Source organism: Artibeus jamaicensis, unplaced genomic scaffold, assembly GCF_021234435.1.
Source record: "Artibeus jamaicensis isolate MK-2021 breed Jamaican fruit bat unplaced genomic scaffold, CSHL_Jam_final contig_466, whole genome shotgun sequence".
In the NCBI taxonomy this organism is placed as follows: domain Eukaryota; kingdom Metazoa; phylum Chordata; class Mammalia; order Chiroptera; family Phyllostomidae; genus Artibeus; species Artibeus jamaicensis.
In genome coordinates this window covers 19,065,203-19,087,356 of record NW_026521844.1, presented here as the reverse complement: position 1 = coordinate 19,087,356, position 22,154 = coordinate 19,065,203, and the positions used below count along the sequence as shown (strand labels likewise).

The window sequence follows — 22,154 nt, the reverse complement described above, 5'->3', positions numbered from 1 at the left end:
CTCCAAGCTGGTTTTCCACCTCAGGGCCTTGGCGCAGTCCAGTTTCTCTGCTTGGCAACTCTAGTCCCTGATGGTCACCTGTCTGCTTCTACCTCACCATGCAGGTCTCAGCTCACGTGTCACTTTTCTAGAGAGGCCTGTCCCCTCAGCCGCATGAGGTCACACAACCATGGTATTTCTCCACAGATTCTTTACCGCCCATGCCCCCACCAGAACGCAACCTCCAGGTATCAGAGCTACTAGCCAGGCGGTAGCTAGTCCAATGCCTGACTGTTACAGGTATTCAGAACTAGTTGTTGAAGAAATCACTGGGACCCTTGCTTTAAAAAAATAGTAATAGTACAGGCCACCACTCCTGCTACTAGCACCTACATTTACGGAACAATGTAAACTCACTCACCGGCGTGGGGCAGGCAGCACCAGTGCCCTTACGGGAAGGAACAGCTCAGAGTGGTTAGAATGACTTACTTAAAGCCGCCTGGCAAGGCAGTGCCAGAGGCCAGGCCTCCTGACTTCTGCCCCACCGGGTTTTCCATGGCCTAACTGTGGCAGAGACCAGGGGCATGCTCACCAATTTTGTTTCCTCTTTCCCTGGCACATAGGAAGTCAAGGTTAGCCAGCCTCCCTTTTAGCCAGCCTGGGGTACTGGAACTAAGTCCCGAGCAACAGGCCGTAGGTAGAAGTGATGTAGCCACCTCTGGGCCCAGCCATCAGGTTTCTGTGCGATCCTTTTGGAGTTCTCTTCACGCTCCGGTGAGCAGATTCGGTGGATGAAACAGGGGGTCCTCGGAGACATGGAGCTACACAGGAGTTAGTGCTCCCAGGATCACTGCCCAGGACAGCCAGCCAACTGCCCCGGGCTGGGACGTGGGCAAGAAATAACCATTTGTCGTGTGGGCCACTGATGTTTGGGAGTCCTTTGCTTTGCACTTAGCATGAATTACTGTGATTGACAAATGGATAGTGACATTCACCAGTCATCCTTACCCAGCAGCTCTGGGACAGGCAAGAGTGGAGATATCTTCGTTGTTTCAGGGGATTATAAATTCTACATGAATTAGCAGTGTAATATGGCCACCAAAAGATAGACACAATCTCAGCCTGCGTGAATAGCAAGAACGACAACAAACTCTTTGGAGCAATCACAAAAGTGAGAAAAAGTCTCACCGAGGTACATGCTGCAACTCCAATGGTGCACGCCAGAGTGTGACGAGAACCCCTAGCACTGCTATCGCCGCCCCCCAGGATGAGTTGGGGCCACGCTGAGATGCGTGAGAGATGGCCCCAAAAGTCTGTAGAAACGTCCATCGCGAGTAGTTGGCTGTTATAAGCTCTCGATCTGCATGTACAGGACCATACTTTTTCTGAAGTAAGGGTATTCATTTCCTTAGTTGTGTTTCATGATTGAAGATTGCAGATAGGCCATGGAAATGAAAGCTGGACTTACGTCATTTTTGGATATTCTTTCAATTCTTGAGAAGAATGAAAAGTTCTTGTCAACATAAACTAATAGAGCACAGTGCGGACGAGACCGGTGGAGGTTCTCAGAGAAAAAGCCACGTGCACACATTGTCTGACGGCGAGGCTAGGGGACGACACCAGGGCCCTCTGTGGCCTGCACCACCGTGTTTTCTCCGTACTGATGCATGGGCATGAGTTCTGGGAAGCTCTTATAGGACAGAGTGGATGTCTATGCAAGGATCTAAGAAAAAACCTGAATTGACATTTTTAAGAAAATACTTTCATAATCTGTCATTTGTTTAAAAAATATTTTTACTTATTTATTTTTAGGGAGAGGGGAAGGGAAGGAGAAAGAGGGGGAGAGAAACGTCAGTGTGTGATTGCCTCTCAAGCATCCCCCAGTACTGGCCCCAAACCGAGGCATGTGCCCTGACTAGGAATCGAACCGGTGACCCCCTGGTTTGTAGGCCCGAGCTCAATCCGCTGAGCTACACCAGCCAGGGCCATAATCTGTCATTTCACCTGAGAAATCTGTAATGGATCAGAAACACCAAATTGTATATTTTTAAGGAGTGAAGCAAAAAGGCCTTCCCTTCTGAGCTGGGAGAAGTCGCGGCAAGGTGACAGACACACAGAAAGTAGCACAGAGGCGAATGTCAGTGGTCGTTCCCCCTTCAGCAGCAGGGCTTACGTGGCAGCGCTGGGTTTCTACAGGAGAACTAAAACTGGTTTTAAACCTAGTTTAGATCCAGAAATTAATGTCCATACTGTATCATCTAAAATAGCACCACCAGGCGGTCACTGAACATAACCGTTCCTGCCTCTCCTGCCAATCGCTGATGCCCGCTCCTCAGAGGCAACCAGTTCCGTTCTTTCCAGTTTTCTTTGGAATTTACCTCCTTGTTTCTTAATAACATGCTGTGCTGCTACTTCTTGATTTAGTCCTTTAACATTTTATCTTTGTGCCTACTGTTATTTCCTCCATTCCTCATCAAAATTCTGGTTATATCGGTATTCAGGGTTTGCATTACTATGACCACATAAACGCTCTCTGCTGAGCTAATCTGTCACTCTTTCCCTAGAGCTAATTGTTGCCTTCTTCTTTAAGTTTTCTTAGTTCCCTGGGTGCCTACCACTATCACCCCTCTCGGCAATGGACGGGCAGGCACTGGCTCTCAGTCCCATCCTAGAACCACGGCCATCTGGTCCCCTCCATCGGCCTGGACTGGCTGCTCTCCAGGCTGCTGCACGGCTGGGGGGCTGAGACTTGCTTCTCCAGCAACTCAGGAATTGCCCCCTGGGCTCCTTTATCTTTTTTCTTGCTTGCTTTATTCCCTCATTTTGCTGGAGCTCATCCTCTTGTCATTTTATTACAAAGGGTGTACAGAGATAAAAAGCTTAAGGTCTTGCATTCTGTGCTCACGTTTGTCTGCCAGTTTGGCAGGGCACAGAACTGTAGCAGTACAATAACTGTCGCCACAGTTTAAAGGTATTGTTGCACAGCCTTCCAGCTTCCAAAAGGCTGACGTTCTTTTCCTTTGCCATGTGGTTTCCTCCCTCCAGAAACTTGTCGGATTTTGAACAAAGATGTACCTTGGTGTTTGTCTTCTTTCACTGATGGTACTATTTTTTTTTGATAATTCATTTTTTTCCATACTCTCTGTTCTTTTTCTAGAATTCTCATTAGACCAAGACTTCCTGGTTACATCCTTGAATTTTCTCATCTTCGCTCTCAGATATTTTATCTCTTCTCCTGTTGTATTTTCTGAGTGTCTTCTTCAAGTTTCTCTTGCAGCCTTTCTATTAATTTATTTCTATATCAAGTCATTAATTTCCAAGTGCACTTTTATCTTACAGTTTTTTTAGTATCCCACTTTTACTTTATGTACACAATTATTTTTTCTTATCTCTCTGAAGATAATAATCATTTTGAAGTTTTCTTCTGCTCTTTGCATTGTCTCCATTTCCTCGGAGCACACTTTGGCGTACAAGGCTTTACAGGATCCATGCCCTCTTCCCTGCCCGACCTCAGCTTCCACTGCCCACTCTGTGCCCTCTACAGGCCTTCCTGCTGTTCCCAGCACAGGCCGGGCACGGAAAGCTCCTCCAGGGCACGAGCCTCTGTCTGCTTGGCTCTCTGCTGTATTCCAGGTACCTACATGGTCCTGGTACGTGGCAGGTGCTCAGTGAATATGTGTTGCTCAGCCCAGTAAAACCATTTCATGACTTCCCAACCAGCGGGCTTCCTGCTGCGGGTGCTCTGATTCTGTCTTCATCCCAGCTCACAGTCCAGCACTAAGTGGGAGAAAGACCTCACGTCGTGTTGCACGGCTCTGCAACACAAGTGACCAGTCTGCTCCCTCGGAGCTCTACTCGGTCACTGGATATGCATCTTGGGAAGGCGTGAAAATCACTCTCCAGCCAGAGTCCAGTATCTTCATCAACAGGATGACATTTTACTGTTAGTTCCTCCTCACAAAATGTGAACAATTCCCCTCAAAATGATGTGGTTTTCTCCAAAAGACTTAGGGCCTACATAAAATGAAATACCTAAAACTTAAATGTACTTCATGTAATATTATGTTAATATGTTAGTTTACCAAACAGGTCTTCAAATTAGAATAATCATCTAATCTAACCTCTATCATTCCGCCTCACATTACTTACATTTGTATAAGCATTTGTTGGTTCTAAAAAAAATTAGTATTTTCCTAAAGTTAATTAGCTAATATAATGTACTCTCTTAGTTTATACTGTTTATCTATCTCCCTGTTCAACTGTTTGCAAGTCCCAATGAAAAGTAGTTTCATACATTAAGGTAATAGCTTTCACAGCCCACGTGAACACCGCAGCGTTGAACAACTGCATACACAAGAGGTCTGAAGGACCTTTACACTTCAGTGGGTAGTGGGTGTCAGTGTCAAGTGCATAAGAAGAGCTTCACTCTAGGTAGCATCTGGAATGGTCACCTAGACTGGACAGTGAATACCCAGAAACTGACATGGAATCCAAAGGGTGAGTGGCTGTGTGCGTGTCCCTGATGCTGTGATGCTGACTGACTAACTAGTGGTCACTCAGTACAACCACATGGTGGCTGGCAACGCACAACCAGGGCCAGGGGGCAAATAGCCGAGACAGAGCACAACCAGAGACACAGGAGGAGGGACAGAGGAGAACAGCTCTTTCAACTGCAGCATTCTACAGAGCACAGAACATCACAGAACAAGCCTCCTTCTCCAGAGCTCTTGGTAATAGAAGGACCCTTTTTTGCAGAGATCTGTAGCTTTTGTGCAGTTCTGCCTAGAGGTAGGCAGTGGAGTAATAGCCCCATTCATAAGCTTGTTCATTCATTAATTTGTACATTCTTTCCTTCACTCAAGTATTATCACATGTGTCAAACATTATGTTAGCTCCCTGGAGAGCAGACAACTATGACAAGGTCCTTGTCCTCAGAGCTTTCCTGTTTCATAGAGGAGATACAAGTGAACACCAGGGACCACTGCTGCAATGCAGCTACTCCCCAGATGCTGTGGGGACACAGGGAGAGTGGACACCCACGCTGCACTGCGGGAGAGAGAGGTGGGCAGGAAGGCTGTGTGCTAATTCTTTCCTGACTTAATAATCCTATGATTTACTTCTATTTTAAGAAATATAGTTTCACCCTGGCTGGTGTAGTTCAGTGGATTGAGCACGGGCCTGCAAACCAGACAATCGCGGTTCGATTCCCAGTCAGGGCACATGCCTGGGTTGCAAGCCAGTTCCCTGCAGGCCACTTCCCAGCAGGGGATGCATGAAAGGCAACCGTACATTGATGTTTCTCTCCCTCTCTCCTTCCCTTCCCCTCTAAAGATAAATAAATAAAATCTTTAAAAAAAAAAGACATATTTCTCAAAACATTTAAAAAATAAAGAAATATAGTTTCATTATTTTCAGATGGATATAGCTAGGATTTATAGAGAATAATGAAACAATACAGTGTGGAGCAAAAGTAGGTTTGTAGTTGTGAGTACATTTGTAGTTGTGTTTCAACACAGAGTATATTCTTGTATTACTATTTATTACTTATTATGCTATTTTCACACAAACAACTGCCCCAGGGGGCAAACAGCTAGGATATGCACAGGTAGGATTTGTGGGGGTAAATAAATATATAGATAAGATGTGTGGGGAATAATAAAACAGATTCACAAGATTCATGGCTCTCCACTGAGTGTAAGAATGATCATTTATCAGCTGGGCTTAAGCAGTGTGAAGGCTTCACTGGGCTAGTCCTCCAAGATGACTTCTTCACTCACACACCCGGCTCCTGGTCTGGGATGCCTGGAGCAGCCAGAGGCCTCCTGGGCACCGTCTCTCTCCACAAGCCTCTCTACGTCACTAGAGTGGGCTTCCTTCCACACAGTGTGGGGGTTCTTACAGGGCAGCCAGCTTCCTCCAGAGCACATGTTTCAGAAACAAAGGCAAAAGCTTTCAGATTTCTTATGTCCTGGCCTCAGAACTCATGCACCGTCATTTCTGCCCTATCGTACCTGTTCCACAGGGCGAGCCCAGGTTCAATGTTTGGTGGTAGCGAAAGGTGTGAATACCAGGCAGTGTAGTTATTGGGGCACCATCTTCGGAAATTCATCAGCACAAGAATGGAGTTGGTAATGGAACCCAGGCAGTCTGGCCCCGGAAACTCTGACCCACCCTAATATACTCTAACCCTCCGTATCATGCAGTGTCTGTATTGGGAATAAATGAATAAATTCACTACTTAATTTTTGTAACCAATCCTGGTGAATTGGGGATCCAAACATAAAGTAAAGACACAGATGAATTAAATTCCATTTCTAAAGACAGACAATTATTTGCTGTTTTAACTGACAATCCTTTCCCTGCTTCTAAACACACTTGTTTCAAAAGTTAAGGGGCACTCTCGGTTGGTGCTATCGTGGGAGGTGGCTGGTCGAGGCGACATGGCTCACAGAGAGGCAGGGAGGGTTTGGAAACACTTCTGTGGACAAAGTCTTGTGAAATCATAGTCTAAATGAAGAAGGCCCACAGTGAGGGGGAAGGGGTATTTCTAATGGCACTAGCCATGCCCTGAAGGGATTACCTTCCAGCTTGCAAGGTACTGGCTTGAAGACAAATTCTACACAAACACCACATTTTGATGCCTTATTATAGCCCTGGAAGAGAGGTAAAAAATCATCACTAGCACCATTTATTGAGTACTTGCTTGCACAAAGCACTGTGCCAAGGGCCTTCCACCTACTGCTGCCTTCAGTCCTCACATCACCCTTACAAGGCAGGTCTGACCATGATACCGACTTCAGACAGTTCTGGAAATGGCATCGCATTCCTAGGACATCAGTAAGAGTCTCCAGTGCCCATTGTTGGTCTAGTCACCGAGCAATGACACAGGCACAGTCCTCCATTGTGAACTGCCACCCTGTGCCACTGTCGTTTCTGGGACATCTCCCTGACCAGTGAGAGCCTCCCTGCCTCCTCCAGCCCAGCCCAGGGATGTGGTTTTCCAATCACTTAGTCACTGTACCCAACCCAGCACCTGATCTCTTGTAGGTACTTTAAACACAGTTCTAATGAATTAATAAATTATGATTTCTTCAAAGGTTAACTGTAGCCTAGGTCTTTTGGAAAGTTTGTATCTAGCCCTGGCCGGTGTGGCTCAGTGGATTGAATGCCAGCCTGCAAACCAAAGGGTCCATCAGTTGGATTCCCAGTCAGGGAACACACCTGGGTTACAGGCCAGGTCCCCAGTAGGGGGCGCACTAGAGGCAAGCACACACTGATGTTTTTCTCCCTCTCCTCCTCCCTCACTTCTCCTCTCTCTAAAAATAAATAAGTAAAACCTTAAAAAAAAAAAAAAAAAAGAAAGTTTGTATCTAGCAATCAGACCCCACTCAATTCATCTGCAGGAACAGTAAGCAGGAATAGAATCGCCACTGACTTCCCTGTGTCCTTCTTGCCGGCCTGGTCCACAGCCAAGTAAAAGGTCTCTGCCTGCCCCCCACACTACAGGAAACACTATTTTATTATACTCCACACTCGGGGGTGTCCTGGGGGTGAGTGAAAAGAGAGGAGATATTTAGTGGCAGGGCTTGTGTGGCTTTAATTCCAACCCCCCACTTCTCTGTGGCTGTTTCATTTATTTTTAGATGTTTATATTGGTTTTCCAGAGACTTGCCACATTGACTCTCATCTAACAAATGATGTATCTGAAGAACACTTCTATTCTCCCAGGTTCCCAGCCTAAGAAATTTCATGGGATCCAAAAGTACTGTTGCCACTGATGATAAAGCTGCTAAGTGGTGAAGCACAGGTATGTACATTGAAGGGAGTGATTACATTCTTTGTTGGATCAAGGACCAATAGTTCCAACATAAAACTTCAGTGGGAGGAACATGGGGCAAAAAACGCGGACAGGAGTCCTTTCCTAATTCTTAGCAGAACAATGTGAGGACGGGAGAGAAATCTTGGAGTTCAGGGCCCTGTGAGTGCTTCCCAGGTCTCCAGCTTAAAGCAACCAACCCATGAGACCACTTCCTTTTTTCACTGTCAGTAGCTGATAGATTTTTTTTTAAGTAGAATCTGCAAATTCATGGAATAATTCAAATTTGCCCATAATTTCACATCATAACTTGAATGGGCAAGGGATGTGAAAGTAAAAATCAGTCTCATTAATAACACATTCTTTAAATCCCATTAAGGCCCTTTGAATCTGTGTAAGAGAGGACTTTTAAATGTGTTCTCTCTGTGCTCCATTATTGTAGTAGTGTTTCAGGAAAGAATGGCTTTTTGGTCATTAATACGTGAAAGAGAATCTCTTGCAGAAAAGAGAAGTACCCGATGAAGATTCTACTTTTGTGTTTTCTCATTTTCTTCTCTGCTCATTAAGGCTTCTGCCTGAGCAAAGCACTAAAAATACAAGCAGTACAAATAAGCACATTTATAAAACATCAGGTTTTCAATCAATAAAAACATACTTGATTTCCATATAAAAAAGCAAAGAAAAACAGAACAAAAACAAGCAGCAGAAGCCTTTTAAACCAAAGAAAAATTAACAAATTTAGAAAAAACTGGACTGAGGCCCCAGTGGGAAAATGCCACCTACTTGCTTATTTATTTAGGATTTATAGTCTCCCTGCTTCCCAGCAGGGTTCAAGGCAGCAAGGAAGACGTTTCAATTCTTCCACTCTCCTATCAGCTGAAACCTAATTGGGACAGTTATAGTGTCATAAGAATCACAAAGTCCCTGAATTATGCTCTGTTAATAAAAAGGCGAAACAAAAAACCCAGCTAGAGTGCCCTTGTCCTAATCACACAGACCCCAAGCCTGGGTCTGCAGACCTTCTCTGTTAATCACATCCACCTTCACTGAAGAGTCAGATGTAAGTTGTATTAACTCCAGCACTGAGTTAAATGATTATTCAGGCAACTGACCTAACGGAGCTTAGTCCCACAATGTATGCGTACATTTTTTAAAAACCCCATAGCTAAACTGTAATTTAAGTCTTCATATAATTTCAAATCCTGCATGTAGTTTAAAGCCAGGAAATAAGTGTTTAAGGCCAAATTTCCATTCCCTTATATCTTCCTGCTGTGGTTACGTCAGGCAAATAATAGTCACAGAGCCCCTTGCTAGGTCCTTAGGTATAATTGACTTAAATATTGAGTTCCTGTCTAAATTCACGATTTGTTTCCTCAAATTATACACCTTGTACTGATCTTACTAGAACGTCACTGCATGTTTCAATGTTTGCACACCCCTGCCCCGCCATTGAGGAATTTCTTCTCATGAAGCCGCATGAAGGTTATTGTGAAGACGTAAATCTCATCATATTTTAATTTATCATTTCTTTAAACTAAATATGAATATCATTTCAATTTAACCAGGCCTTTTGGAACATGGATTCTGTGGAATGACTTTAACATACATTAATAACAAAATTATCCTCAAGGCAATGGTGCATAATTGCCTGTTAAGTGCATTTGGAAATATCAAGGAATGTATAGTAAATAGCTCTGCGAAATCCATCAAAGGGCATAGAAACAATTTCTCAAGTCTTAGAGTAGTGTAAATGTAAAATGGATCATAAGATCTTTTATTATGTGCATGAGGTGACAAATATGTTCATCTTAAACAGTCTAAGACTCTTAATATTTAAATTTTAGTTTTTCAATACTTAAAACTACTTACAATGAGCATGATAATTATTTGCACACATAACTAGTGCTGATTTTCTTGTTTACTCCTTACCAGGCTATAAACTCCCGGAGGACAGAAACTATGCCTTGTCTTTGTAGCCCCTTGGGCCAACCCATGCTTAGTACATAGTAGGCACTCAGTAAGTATTGAGTGAATGTTATGCTCAATAAGTGCATAACAGTGCATTTATATCACTTAGTCAGAAATTTTGTGCTAATCTTTTCATACCAATTGCAAGCATGACCATAATAGGCAAGATAAAAGTTCTTTAAACCTCAGTTTCCCCACCTGTGAAATGGGCATATTAATGTATGTCCCACTGATTTCACAGAATTGGATGCAAATGACATGATACAATATATTTGAAGTGTGGAACCTGCGAAAGAAGATAGCTACTAGAAAGGGCTCCCAGTGGCTAACTGGGCTCAAAACAAAACGACACACACACAAAACATAGCAGCCCTTTCTACACACAGACCTCTCATGCCAACTGCACTTCAGGGAGAAGCCTGAACTGACCTACCTGCCTGTCCTGCGATCCTCATTCCAGCTGGCTGAGCCAGCCCTTATAAAGAAGTTCCTGGAATCCTATTCAAGCAATAGGACTGAGACTCCTCAGCTAATCAGAGTTGCTACCTCCCATCAGCTTCTTCAGCTACCTCCCCATCAGCTTCTTCACCCACCAATCAGAGAAACTCCATTCTGACCAAACAGAACAATCTAGTTAGATTTTGGAACAATCTAACTGCAAGAATTTAGAGTCCTCATTTGCATGATGACAGACCAATCAGGGACCAGGGGAGGGAACTTCTGTCTGTATAAGTCAGCTCCCCCTGGCTCTGAGAGAAGAGCACTTTCCCTTTTCACTGAAAACTGTTCCCACACCAGGAGCTGAAACACTGGAGATTAAACACCACAGCAGAACAGAGGGAAGAGCAGAGCAGACTGGCACAGAGCAAAGAAAACCAGTGAGGAGCCCAGCAGAGCACTGTAGGCCAAGAGGGTCCTGGCCCCAGAGCCACATCATGGCCACGCTCTTGCCACAGCGGTCCTGTTTTCACAGCCTTGCTGGATCACAGTGAGCTGTTTGGCACTGAATAGAGTTTCTTTCTTCAGCACACCCCAAATGGGGAATTATCATTGGCACTGAGTTGGCACCAAAACCATCGGCTGACAGAAGGAATGCTGAAAATCATACACATTATCACTTTAGCTCCATGAGCTATATAATAACTGGTATATCTGATTCCAGCTGAACAGAAAACAATAGGTAGTTATCAAAATGACAGCACACACGCTCCCTGGGGAATCCGAACATCTACATATGACAGTTTGTGCTTTTTTCCCTTCTGCATGAATTAGCTAAATAACAAAAAATTTGCCACATGCTTTGAGCTTAAATGTGACTGATTCTATTCATTGTTAGAATTCTCCTGATATTAATGTAAAGGTCTTGACTTTCTGGCCCTTCCGCATTATGTACTCTAGAGTTAAAGGTCCTCGATAAGTATCAAAGTTTAAACTGCTCGAATGCTTGCTGATTTTCCTGAAAATAATGCTGAAAATAATAAATGAACTCTTCGATAATTGGCTAATGTCTGTACCTAAATTTTTTTGAATAAAATGATATAATAACAAATACCTTGTAATTTCAATAACGATTTCTAACAATAGGACCAGATACCTGGATTATCTCATTTTACAACTGTCTTGGAAATCACGCCCAGCTTTAAATCTAGGAACGGAATCATTTGCATCAATCTCTGCATACTGATTGTGGTTTCTGCTGGGTAACAGCAGTGGTCGCCTACCACGTTCACATGTGATATTTAGTTTTAACTTCTGGAAGCAATTTTAAACAATGACTCTTCCATACCTATTAGAGGGGAGTTCACAGAGGTCCTCAGCTTCAAGTCCCCTGTAATTCACACAGTTGTTATAAACAGGGGTTCAGCTGGCCCCACTGAGTCGGCCACACCGCTTGTAGCCCAAGTCCAACTCTGAATAGAGTTGCTTTCACAAGGTATTATTTTGCTACCAAGAACTATTCTTCTTTTTTAAAAATTCTGTCAGATCATCCACATGAACCTCTACTTCTACTACGTGATTATAAATGCATAAGTTATGGAAGCAAAGACCAAGGGATAAAAGTTTTGGGCGTTTGCCAAGTTGGCAGTGATTTTATAATGAAATCATTAACGAAATGCTGATTTTTTTTTAAACACCAGAAATGACTGGCATATAATTCTGGAGGCTGGAAGTCCAGGACCAAGATGCCGTCAGGGCTGGTTTCCAGTGACGCCTCCCTTCCTGACTGGCGGATGGCTGCCTTCTCACTGTGTCTTCACATGGCCTCTCCTCTGTGCCCCTGCCCGCCTTGTGTCTCTTCCTCTTCTCATAGGAACAACAGTCCTATTGGATTAGGACCCCAACCTCTCCACCTCATTTAAGCTTAATTACCTTCTGAGAGGCCCTACTCCAAATATAGTCTCACAGGTGTTAGAGCTTCAACATGTGGATTTGGGGGGGAAATAATTCAGCCTAAAACAGAAGGATTTTTTAACAGGGAAAGAAGGGGCAGGGTCAAGTCAAGGAACATGTATGAAGGACCCATGGGCAAGGCCAACAGTCACAGGGAGGATTGAATGTGAAGGGTAGGGGGCAGGGCTGGGGAGAGTAATGGGGGGGGAAATGGGAACAACTGTTATTGCGCAACAATAAAAAAATTTTTTAAACATAAACACAATGCCATTATCATACCTAAAAATAGTCATAATAATAACAAATATTAATGTCAAATGTTAATATTAAGTCTCTTATTGTCAAATATTTACTCAAAGTTAAACTGTCCTCAATTGTCAAATATTTTTATAATAGCTTCAAAATTTTTATCTTATTGAGAGTCTATGGGAATAGCTTTTATCCTTAAAAACTATCAATCAGTGTGCATTTATTGAACACGTACTATGTAGTCAGTATTGTTCCAAGCACAGTGAGGCGCTAAGAACCCATGTAGGGAAATGAGGTCAAGTAGGTTGGATTGGGCCATGTTGCAAAGGGTATTAAAACTCATAGCAGAGGAGTTCTGACTTGATTTGGTTGGAAATGGACAACCTTTGAAAATTTTTGAGTTTTTAGGTGGCAAGATGAACTTCCGTTTTTTCCAGTGGACGGCCACATGACTGTGGCAATTTCCTTGACCTCTACACAGAATGGTGATCCTACTGCTGGGTGTTGGGCTTTCACTCACTCCCCACTCCGAGCCTGGGGAACACATCATCCCAGGCAGCCCCCCGTGCTCACAGAGTCTTCGTGTTCATCTGTGTGTCTCCAGCACCTGACACGGTGCCTGGTGAACTTTCTGTAAATGGGTTTTGCCTGCGTAGCAGTGACCTACATCCCTGTGATCTTGTTGACAATGACCCATCCTCCCTGACTTCGTTTAGGGACCTCAGAGACCTCTGGCCGTCTTCTGCACATGGTGCACACAGTTCTGCCCCTTTGCATGTGCGCACCCAGCAGGAGGGCCACTGTCATAGAGGGGCCCAGATGTTTGTATGCCGATACTTGGGAGCTCATTTCTTGTTGCAGGGCTGGGTATTGGTGGTTATTGGTTCATATCCTAAAAACTGGGGTACCTTTTGTCTCAGGCTAACCCTATTATCCTTGCAAGCTTCTTAAAAGAAGACCAGACACCATTTTTTAAAGGATTATATGTATCTTTGCTGTCAAATCATACTTACTTGCTGCCTACATTGGTAGATTAGGTATTTTATGCAGAAACCCTTAGGTTACAGTTTTGAAAATCAACAGAAAACTAAGAAACCCTCCACTCCATTATGGATTGCAAAATATTTGATGATTTCTTAACTCTCAAATTACCTGATTTAACCTGATTTTTGAGGACATAAGCAGCAAAATTAATGAATAAACCCTGAAACTATATGAGGACACCAAAAATTGGTAGCCAGCCCTGCCTGGCAAGGTGGCTCAGTCAGTTGGAATGTCAGTCCACGCACAGAAAGGCTGCAGGTTGGATTCCCAGTCAGGGCCCACACCTAGGTTGCAGGTTCAATCCCTGGTAGGGGCATGTATGGGAGGTAACCAATCAATGTTTCTCTCTCACATCGATGTCTCTCTCTGTCTCTCCCTTCCTCTATAAAATCAATGAATATATACAGCCTTGGGTGAGGATTAAAAAAAAAGTTGGTAGACAGAAAAACGAAGCTGAGTCAACAAGCCTGATTCCAGCCGCAGTGCCAACAAGTACGCAGAAGTATCAGCGTCCCCACTTGCAAAGCAGAAGTACAACTAAACAGCACCAAGCATCTTCGCCCCAACATATCTTTCCATGAGTAAAAATTAACCTCAAAAATGCTCTAGACTAGCACTGTCAAAGGGACATTTTTGTGATGATGGAAATATTCATCTTATCTACTGTTTGATATTGGTAGCCACTACCCACATACAGCAACTGAGTACGTGAAATGTGGCTAGTGTGACTGAGGAATGGAATTTTTTATTTTTACTTTAACTTTTAAATGTAAATAGCCAATGTACGTAGTGTATGAGACAGTACAGCAGTCCAAGAAATCGCTATGAAAGATGTAAAGTACCATATACTAAGGACAGATCTAAATGTCCAGTCTGTGTGCTATACTTCTGTACCGGAAAGTCCAACACCACTGGCTGAAAGTCTGGGTGGGACAACTACTGCTGACCTTTCTCAAAACACACAGATGTCAAAATCGGACTTTCCCTGATCCCCCACTGATAAGAGTTTAACAAAAAACATTTGGTGGTGAAGTCGCCTTGCTGAAACACGCTTCCACTCTGGAAGAACCAAATGGGAGGCAGGTGAACAGTGAGAGGCAGGCTATTTCTCTCTGGCTACGCTGAGACCCTTTCATCTGGAGGGGTCCCTGTGATGTTTTAATAAAAGTGGTATTGAATCGCCCAGTGAGCATGCTATTCTAGGCTTACTGACTGCAGGAGCAGGAAAAAAGTACCAGACCGGATGGACCAGCTTTGGGAACGCCTTCAGGTGACAGCCTTGGGTGAGGACAAACCGCAGCACAGCCCTGGGTGGAGCCACCGCAGCGACTGTCCAGAGCCAGGCCCACCCAGCCCCTCCGCTGGTGCCGCTAACTGCATCCAGAGCTGCTGAGACAGCTGTTGTGGGCAGATGCCATGTCTGTTCTTTTCCTCTGTTACCACCCTTGTCCACTCCACCATCTTCTTTCTCCTCAGTGACACATTGGCTTCCCAGTTGGTCTCCCTGATCCCATTCTTAACGCCCTATGATTCATCCCCCCCCACGGCAGCTAGAATAATCTTTTAAAATCAGATAGACTAGTCACTACCCCCCATCCATGATTTCACCTTCCATGGCTTCTGTTACTCATGGTCAACTGTGGTCTGGAAGTATTAAATGGGAAATTCTAGAAATAAACGAGCATGATAAACTTTCACTCCGTCTCACCCAGGACGTGAATCATTCCTTTGTCCAGCATAACCACACTGTACATACAATAAGATATTTTGAGAGAGAGACCACATTCACATAACTTTTAATGGAATATATTCCTATATTTGTTCTATTTTATTATTAGTTATAGTTGTTAATCTCTTATTCTGCCTAATTTATAAGTTAAACTTTATCACAGGTGTGTATGTATGAGGTCTGTCCTGAAGGTACCCAGCCATGTAATATGAAAAATAAAAACATTTATGGAGGAAGACACAAGAAACATAGTACACAGGACAATAACACCTTAGTCCCCCTCAAAGTAGGCACCTTGGGACCTCACACAGTTCTTCCAGCATCTCCCCCACTGTTCAAAACGCTCTTCAAAATCCTTTGTTGAAATCACCATCAGCTGCCCCATTATATTTTCCTGAATCTCATTAATGGTCTAAAATCTCCCTTTCAAAAGTGACTTTAGTTTTGGGAAAAGCCAGGAGTCACAGGGTGCCAAATCTGGGCTCTAAGGGGGGCTAAGTCAGCTGAGTGATTGAATGTTTCACCAAAAACTGCACAAGACGTGATGCATGGGCAGGTGTGTTGTTGTGATGAAGCTGCCAATCACCAGTTGCCCATGGCTGCAGCCTTCTGAATCATCCAGATAGTTTCCATGCAGGAATGTTCAAGCTTAATGCAAAATCTGATGCAGATGTGTTGCTCTACTTGTATGTTATTTGAATGTGATGGCAACACAGTACACATGCTCACTCATGGTGTCTGCCACTCCCACTGACTAGTATAGTGAAGTCATCATTGTTCACTCACGCACATTCGAGTCCACTCTCCTTGGCTGCCAGGTTACATCAATATTGTAAAAACTGTTCTCGTTATGTTAACAGTGGCTGGACTTTTTTCTGGACAGGCTTTGTATGTACAGGAAAAGTAGTATTTATAGGTTTCAGTACTATCCTCAGTCTCAGGCATCTGCTGGGGGCATTGGAATATATCCCCCTTGGACAAGGGGACTACACTGTAATCTCATTCCTCTGTTTAAGAGTCTCTAGTGGATTCCTGCTCCAAATAAAATTCAAACTCCTCCTCAACAGGTCCTGCAGGTCTCTGCTCACCTTTTAAAATTCTCCTCCCACTGTCTCCCTTGTTCATTCTGTCCCAGCCACACTGACCTAGCTGTTCTTTAGACAAATCGAGCCTCTTCACACCTCAGGACCTTTGCACTTGCTGGTCTCTCAGCCTAAATAGAGACCAGCTCCTCCCCAGACTTTCGCAGGACTAGCTGCTCCTCACTCAGGCCTCCACGTCAATGTCACCTCCTTGGAGTGGCCTCCCAAGACAGGGCCATCAAAACCAGCACCACGGCCAGTCTCTGCCACTGCTCTGCTGTGCGTGTGTGTCTGCGACTCTCCTACAGTGCACTCTACAAACTACAAAACCCGCTTCGAGTGCACAATTCAATGATCTTTGTGTGTCGGGTTGTATGACAATCACTGTAAGTCAATTTTGAAACACTTCCATCCTCTCAATACCATGATGACCATGTACTGTTGATCCCATAATTCTCCTGTGTACTAGGCAACCACTAATCTACTTTTACATTTCTACAGATTTTCCTTTCCTAAACATTTCATGTAATGGAATTGTAGAACGTTTCATCACTTTACTCTATTTTTAATATATATTTATTGTGATAAAATATACATAAAACTTACCATTCTAACCATTTTTAAGTGTACGGCTCGGTGACACGAGTACATTCATACTGCTGTGCCACCAACACCACCAGCCACGTCCAGAACTTTATCATTTTCCCAAATGAAAACTCTGTCCCCACCGAACACCAATCCCCACTCCCCCTCCCCAAGCCCCTGGCGACCGCCATTCTACTTTGTCTTCATGGCCCGACCGCTCCAGGCGCGCCACACAGGTGGAACCCTACAACATGTGTCTATACCGTATTTTGTTTATCCCTTCATCTGTGGACAAATACTTGGACTGCTTCCACCGTCTAGCTACTGGGAATAATGGTGTTATGAACATGGACACACAGATATCTGATCAAGTCCTTGCTTTCCCTTCTTGGGGGAATATACCCAGGAGTGGAATTGCTAAATATTACGGTAATTCTGTTTCATTTCTTGGGAAATCTCCCTACTGTTTTTGCAGTTACACCAGCAATGCACAAAGGTTCCAATTTCTCTACATCTTTGCCAAAGCCTATTTGGTTTTTGTTTTTCATAATAGCCTTCCTAATGGCTCTGAAGCAACATCTATCCTATTTTTACAATGCATTTACCAATACTTGATTTTCTTGTTCAGTTGTTTTTTTAAACATAAATTGCCTGTCTCCTTAAACGAGCTGCATGAGGGCGAGGAGCTTGGCTGCCTTGTTTGCTGCCGTAGTAACCTCAGCAGTGCCCAGCACTCTGCACCCAGTGCTGACTGAGTGAAGATCTCGGGGCTACCAGCTCAGCTCTACCACAGTGCCTGTCCTTTCATCGCCCCTGTGGTCTGCAGGAGCTGGGGAGCTCCCTTCTGCTGCCCTGACAAACCACAGGACCATGAAGATGTTTACAAATTGGTGCTATTCCTTGTGAAACACAAAGAAAGAAAGACGTTGTTACATTGAGACATGAGAGCACCCGTGGCCTTGTGAGCATTCTACTGAGGCCGTAATTAAACCCAAGAGAAAGGGCTGGGCTCCTCTGGAAGTTCTTGGTAGCTGCTCATATGCAAACATAAAAGAGGCAGCCCCTTGAAACAGAATAAACTCAACCAGCTAAGAGTTAAAACTACAAAGGTTTTAACTAGGAAAGCAAATTGTACAGTCATTTCTTTTGCATTAGCTGTTTTCAAAGACTTTTTTTTTTCAAAAAAAAGCTGGTGTTTGTTTCTCAATTTCATGCCACAAATAAATAATATGTCATCTGCTTGTTGCCCTTTCTTTCCACAGTAAAAGCAGACCTGAATTTCTCAGTTCCCTTGCTGCTAGAAGTGGCCGTGTAAGTGAACCAACCAATGAAATGTAAGCAGCAAGTTGCATGTAATTCTGGAAAATGCCCTTAAAGGGAGGAGTTATGCCCTTCTCTTTCTGTTAGTTGGCTGGAACATGAACACAATGGCTGGAACTTAGGCAGTAATCTTGGACCAGGAGGCGGCAGGCAAAGCAGGAAGAGAAAAATCCTGGGTGCCTAATGACTGGATGCTGCCACACCACTCCTGGGTTGCCTACCTCCAGACCTTTTATGTGAGAGAACCAAACCTCTGTTTGAGCTGTCACTATTTTAGGTCTCTGTTACTGAAAGGTGACTTGGCCCAAACTCACGCAGAACTGCTCCCATAAGATTATAGGAGAACCCAAGCACAGAACAAGGTCATCAAGATACACACGACAACATAGACAGTTCCCTAAAAGTCTGCATTGTTTTGAGCTGGTGCCAAGCCCACTGTGGTGAGGGGGTGGCAGTGATCTGCCATTCTGGGACAGAAGACAGGACCAATAGCAGTAATAATGGGGATAATGAAAACTCAGACATTAATGGCTAACATTTATTGAGCACTTATTATATCCCAGGCACTGCCAAAGGGCTTTATTTGTATTATCTCATTTCATCTTCATGACAATGCTGAGTTTTAAAGAAGATGAATCCTGATCACACAGCTTGAGTGACAGAATGAGAATTTGAATCTGGGGACTTCTGCCTGCTAAGCCCCCATGACTTACATGGCATCCAAGTGCAGCCTCCACTGCACTGCCTCTGGCCCCAACGAAAGGCGAGGCAGCCAGGCCCCTTCTGAGGCACAGCACTTCTTTCCCGAGAAAAGCCTTCATGGGACACCCCCCAGCCCCAATCAAAGTCTGATGCCACACCAACAATGTCTCATAAGACCCCAACAAACAGCCAGCTGTGAACTCCTGCTTGTTAGGCATGTGAGGCCTCTCAGTCATTAAGTTTCTTGGATTATTTTTACCTTATAGCCATTTAATTCCAATGGAAATATACTATGATATGAAAACCAGGCTGCTTTTATGTTTCTTTCGGAGCCTTCCTTCACATTTATACTAATATCAATATTTCAGAGCTATTGTCTATGATTTATGCTGTCTGGGTCCCATGTGTTGCAATAACATAATGAAATCTGAACCAGTTAATCAGCTAGTTGATATTGGACAGGATGGGCATCAATGCATCTAAGAACCATGGTTTATATCAATGCCTGTCAAATGACTGGTGGGAATGCCTCATTGCAAAATAGGTTTCACTGTACATAAAGTCAGACTTACCAAATGTTTGACCCAGTCATTTTATACAACTGCTCTAGGCCTCGGTTTCCCCATCTATAAAGTGGGGGTAATGATGTTACTTTCTTAGAGTGATTTGGAGCATTCAGTGAGACTGTGCTTGTTAATTACTTGGCACGGTGCCTGGCACAGAGTAAGGGCTCAATAAGAGGTAGCTCTTTTTGTCCTGGCCGGTGTGGCTCTGTGGATTGAGCACTGGCCTGAGAACCAAAGGGTTGCTGGTTCAGTTCCCAATCAGCACACATGCCTGGGTTGCTGGCCAGGTCCCCAGTAGGGGGCATATAAGAGGCAACCACACATTGATGTTTCCTCTCCCTCCCTTTCTCCTCTCTCTAAAAATAAATACAATCTTCAAAAGGAAAAAAAAGAGGTAGCTACTTTTAAAAATCATAACCTGTGGGTGGCACAATCTGAATGAATGTCTCAGTGAATTAATGTGTTCAGTTACCAAACAACTTCCCAACAACCAAAGGATGAAGGATAAAATAGTCACTACAGGTGGCTCAGTTGGTTAGAACACAGTCCCAATTTACCAGCGTTGTGAGTCTGATGCCCAGACTCACAAACAACCAGTGAATGCATAAATAAGTGGAACAACAAATTGATGCTTCTCTGTTTCTTACTCACTCTCTCAAATCAATAAATAAAAACAAAAGAAAGTAGTCACTATTATGTTGAATGAAAAGAAGACTCAATCTAGCTGACTCTAAACCCAGACAATTTTTTAAAAGCTGCATGGCTGTAAACCCAACGCCTTATCTTGACTGAGCATCATTTTTGCCATTACTAACCAGCTAGGCATTTCACTGGACTTTGTTTGATATTTAGTCACCACTTATTATTATTCTCGCCTTTTTGCTAATTTATTTATTTTTTATATTCAATATTATTTTTTATTAGTGTCAGGTGTACAGCATAGGGGTTAGACAGTCATATACTTTACAAAGTATTCACCTGGTATTTCCAGTGCCCACCTGGCACCATCCGCAGTTATTACAATATTATCGACTATATTCCCTATGCCGTTCTCTCTATCCCTGTGACTATTTTGTAACTACCACTTTGTACTTCTAATCCCTTCACCTTTTCACCCGTTACCCAACTCCCCTCCCCTCTGGCAGCCCTCAGTCTGGTTTCTCTATCTATATGGGTCTGTTTCTCTTTTGTTTGTTCACTCATATTGTTCTTTAGATTCCACATGTAAATCTATTCTTGTTCTTAAATTGTTTTTCACTGATGGTTTCATGTCAGGGATATTAACTGGGATTTTTTCTTTTTCCCCCCTCTCTCCACCACCCCTTTTTCTGTAGGGGTGGGAAGCAGTCAGGGACAAGCACTACCTTTGATCTAGTCCCCACTGGGAGCCACTTATGCCAGGCACAGGCAACAAATAGCTTCTAAGAATTGTTAGCACAGACCTTTGACCGAAAATAGCTTTAATTTTTAATCCATGAAACTCAATTGAGTTAGGCTGGGCTTTCAGAAACACATCTGCTGTAAGAATTTATTCCTTCAAGTTTTGTCTTGCATCCTTTCCAACCACTGATGCAGGATACCACTTGTTCTATTAATAAAAATCTCCAAAATAGTTGGGGTAAATCCAACATCTCACTATCAGGCATTTGCCTCTACCCCAAATTTTGATCCCAGAGGGAAAAAGCAGCAGTCTTCAGTTGTTCCTAATACCCACTTTGAGGAGAATACTCTTTTAAAATATGCTTACTGTGATTTTCCAAGTGCATTTGCTATTTGGAGGGTACACTCCAGGGAAACCTTCGCTGCCAATAAATCCAGACTCTCCAGTAAAAACACCACCACATGTGAAAACAGGTCTGGGAAATAAAAGAGAAACAATTTGAAACATGCCAACTTCAGAAAGGTGTAGTCTATTAATATGGATGAATTAATACTGATTAATAAGTGCCTGCACCATATAAGGGAACTGAAAGCTCAGTAGCCCTTAGAATATTATAATTATAGCCTGGTAAACCTTCCATCCAGCTGCCACCTGTCTCATAAAGACACAAGATCAATCGTTCTGTCATCCATCCACCCATCCACCCATCCAGCCAGCCAGCCACCCATCTGTCCGTCCATCCATCTTCATCCACCCACCCATCCATTCATCCACCCACCTACCCATCCAGCCATCCACCCATCCACCTACCCATCCAGCCATCCACTCACCTACCCACGCAGCCACCCAGCCATCCACCCATCCACCCATCCACCTGTAACCAAGTAGTCCTCCACACAATGGTAAAATCTGATAGGAAAACAGTAAATGGAAAACTTAACTAGTGAGAAGAAAGACGACTGCTAGGCTGTGTGAGGTTCATGGTTGAAAGACAGACAAGCAACTGGTCAATACAAAAAAGTTTTAATTTCCCAGATTTTGAGAGATGCCTAATTCTTCTCCCCTTTTCTGAAAATCGCTGGGCACTGGCAGAGCCTCCCATTGGAAAAGGAGGTGTTAGAGAAGAGGCCAAGGTTGGCCATGGGTGGGTCCCCGTGGCCCAGATGTTGGAGAAGGGTTAAATGTCCGGGAGCAGCTCGCTGGGCGCCACTCGATTCGAGATATTCTCTAAGCTTAGGTCTTTCTCCGGGGGGGGGGGGGGGGGGGGGGGGAGCAGTAAACCTAAGTTCATATATCTGGGCCCTAACATTTCCCTCCGCCTGCATCACCAGGGGAGGAAAGA

General features: G+C 43.8%; 1 protein-coding gene across 1 annotated transcript in view; it reads right to left on the bottom strand.

The window, feature by feature from the left end:
* The window catches only part of PCOLCE2 (procollagen C-endopeptidase enhancer 2), a 63,607-nt gene that overhangs the window by 40,791 nt on the left and 662 nt on the right, over positions 1-22,154 (bottom strand). Inside the window, exon 2 of the mRNA XM_037153399.2 lies at positions 21,179-21,287. Within this exon, the coding sequence (XP_037009294.2) occupies positions 21,179-21,287 (109 nt within the window). The remainder of the gene's footprint in view (positions 1-21,178; positions 21,288-22,154) is intronic.